Raw genomic sequence first — 3337 nt, forward strand, 5'->3', positions numbered from 1 at the left:
TTAATATGTAAATTTAATATGTATGTAATTTAATTTGTATAATTTTTGTTTTAATATTTAGTATTGCTATAGATTAATTGAAAATAGGTGCCTGAGTTTATTTCTGGGGTCTCTACTCTCTTCCCTTGGTCAGTATGTCTGTTTTTGTTCCTGTACCAAACTGTTTTGTTTAGTTTTTAATATTAAGCAAAATACTGTTTATTTATTATTTCCATAATTGTAAAGGTTTATAATTCTCCTTCATAAGAAAATTAACCTTTGCTTTCTTTAATATAGTGTTGTTTCTGTTCACTCCCAAAGGTACATGGGAATAAAATTCTGCTGGTTGTTCTCTATTTCTAGTGCCTAAAGCAGTACCTACACCAAAGAAATTACCCAATACATATTTGTTTTGTGAATCAATGAATAAATCATTTGAAAATTTTGGATTTAAAAAACTAATGGCAACCATTACTTATTCTTTCTCTGGAAAATGTAAGAATTTATCAACTTAATGTTCTCTCTTGGTAGCTCTAATTTGGAGGTATGCTTCTGTTTGGAAGATATGGAGATATTTGGAGATATGCTTTTATCTGTTGTGCTTCATTTTTGATACTTTTAATTTGGAGGTGAAATGGGCCAAAGAACTAAATAGACATTTCTCCAAAGAAGACATACAGATGGCTAACAAACACATGTAAAGATGCTCAACATCACTCATTATCAGAGAAATGCAAATCAAAACCACAATAAGGTACCATTTCACCCCAGTCAGAATGGCTGCAGTCCAAAAGTCTACAAGCAATAAATGCTGGAGAGGGTGTGGAGAAAAGGGAACTCTCTTACACTGTTGGTGGGAATGCAGAGTAGTACAGTCACTATGGAGAACAGTGTGGAGATTCCTTAAAAACTGGAAATAGAACTGCTTTATGACCCAGCAATCCCACTGCTGGGCATACACACCAAGGAAACCAGAATTGAAAGAGACACGTGTACCCCAATATCGATTGCAGCACTGATGATGTCCATCAGCAGACAAATGGATAAGAAAGCTGTGGTACATATACACAATGGAGTATTACTCAGCCATTAAAAAGAATACATTTGAATCCGTTCTAATGAGGTGGATGAAACTGGAGCCGATTATACAGAGTGATGTAAGCCAGAAAGAAAAACACCAATACAGTATTCTAATGCATATATATGGAATTTAGAAAGATGGTAACAATAACCCTTTGTGTAAGACAGCAAAAGAGACACAGATATATAGAACAGGCTTTTGGACTCTGTGGGAGAGCAAGAGGGTGGGATGATTAGGGAGAATGGCATTGAAACATGTATAATATCATATAAGAAATGAATCGCCAGTCTAGGTTCAATGCATGATACTGGATGCTTGGGGCTGGTGCACTGGGATGACCCAGAGGGATGGTACGGGGAGGGAGGTGGGAGAGGGTTTCAGGATTGGGAACACGTGTACACCTGTGGCGGATTCATGTTGATGTATGGCAAAACCAATACAATATTGTAAAGTAATTAGCCTCCAATTAAAATAAATAAATTTAAATTAATTTGGAGGTGAAGCCAGGATTTAAATTAAAAAAAATTATTAGCATGCTGGGTTGTGGAAGAATCTTAAACAATGTTTCTGAAGAAGCTGTCACTAGATTAAGATGAATGAGAGTGTTTTGAGTAAATTAACCTGATGGCAAAACTTGGTAAGTTCAGTATGTGTTTATTTGGCTTTACATTCTCTTATTTTTTTGGAAAATATCGTGATTCTTTTGATTGAGTTATTGAAGGCTTGCTTGACTTGCTTGTTTCTCAGTGTGTAAATGAAAGGGTTCAGCACTGGAGCGATGGAAGTAGTGAGCATGGTCACACCTTTGTTAATGGCCACTGAGTCCTTCGCTGAAGGTTTGATGTAGATGAAGATGCAGCTACCATACGTGATTGAAACCACAATCATGTGGGAAGAGCAAGTATAAAAGGCCTTTTTCTTTTGCTGGGCAGAAGGGAATTCTAAAATTGTCTTGATGATATAAATGTAGGACAGAACAACACACATCAGTGTCATAAGGAGGGTCAGCACAGCACAGATGATAACAGTCTGTTCCATGTACCAAGTATTTGAACACGAGATTTTCAGGAGGGGAGATGCATCACAGATAAAATGATCAATGGTATTAAAATCACAAAATTCCAATTCTAGGCCTAGGCTAAGTGGGGGGATTATAATAAACAGACCGGCTACCCAACAACAAAAGACAAGTCTTCTGCAGACCGTGCTACTCATGATGGTCACATAATGCAGGGGTTTGCAGATGGCCACATAGCGATCATAGGACATAGCAGCTAGGAGAAAAAATTCGGTTACACCAAAGAGGTCAGTAAAAAATACTTGGCTGGCACAGGCATTGTAGGTAATGACATTGTCACCTGTCACGATGTTATACAGGTATCTGGGAATACAAGCTGATGTGAATGAGATCTCCAAAAAGGAGAAATTTTGTAGGAAATAGTACATGGCTGTCTTAAGGTGGGAATCCAGGAAGATGAGGAAGATGATGGTCAGATTTCCTGTTATGCTTAGCATGTAGGTGAGAAAGAGAAAGATAAGAAGCAAAATCTCCAGTTTAGGGTCATCTGTCAGTCCCAGCAGAATGAATGTGGTTACTGTACTGTTTCTCATTGCTGAGTGCTGAGTTCTGTTAAATCTGCTGTTAATGTTGAAATGCTTCATTTAAGATTATTTTAACAGTATGGAAGGTATCATATTCAAGTTTTTCCTCATTTATCATTATTTAAAAATATTTACATTTTAAATATTCATTCTGTAAAGGACTACTTGTTGACTGTGGTGGGTATGTCATTTCGTAGGAGCAAAGATATTCTTGTGATATTCAAGTGTTCTCTGGTTGATGTTGTTGCTTGACATTTTGTTCTTTATTAAAGTATTAAGATGTGTAAGATCTCTTGGGTTCACTGTGCACACACTCTGTAGTCACTTGAAATCTCTGTTTGAGCTCTATGATTAAAGAATTTTGTTTTCTGTTTTTGTTCATTGCATACAAGTCCCTGCAACACCTCTAAACTCTCTCATGTGTGCACACACACACACTCACACACACACACACACACACACACACACAAACTTCTTCAGCTCCCCACCTGACACTGCTTCTCTGGTTTCTCTGTCCCTAAGTAATCACTTATAACCCACAGTGATGCAAAATATAGAATGTCATAATGAGCAATATAGTTGTACTTATGCACAATATACATGTATATTTTCATGAAATCGTCTGGTAAATAAACTTCAAAGAGAGTACAGATGATGTATTTCTCTGGCTTTTAT

The 3337-nt window shown here is 36.8% G+C and overlaps 1 protein-coding gene across 1 annotated transcript; it reads right to left on the reverse strand.

The window, feature by feature from the left end:
• Positions 1-1714: 1714 nt before the first annotated feature.
• Positions 1715-2671, reverse strand: LOC138078668 (olfactory receptor 6C2-like). The gene has a single exon (XM_068971461.1). The coding sequence runs from the start codon at positions 2669-2671 to the stop codon at positions 1715-1717; it is 957 nt and encodes a 318-aa protein (XP_068827562.1).
• Between the last annotated feature and the right edge of the window lie 666 nt (positions 2672-3337).

The sequence above is a fragment of the Capricornis sumatraensis genome, chromosome 4 (genome assembly GCF_032405125.1).
Source record: "Capricornis sumatraensis isolate serow.1 chromosome 4, serow.2, whole genome shotgun sequence".
NCBI lineage: Eukaryota > Metazoa > Chordata > Mammalia > Artiodactyla > Bovidae > Capricornis > Capricornis sumatraensis.

Coding starts and splice junctions, on each gene's coding strand:
- LOC138078668 (XM_068971461.1), bottom strand. CDS start 2,671: ATGAGAAACAGTACAGTAACCACATTCATTCTGCTGGGACTGACAGAT.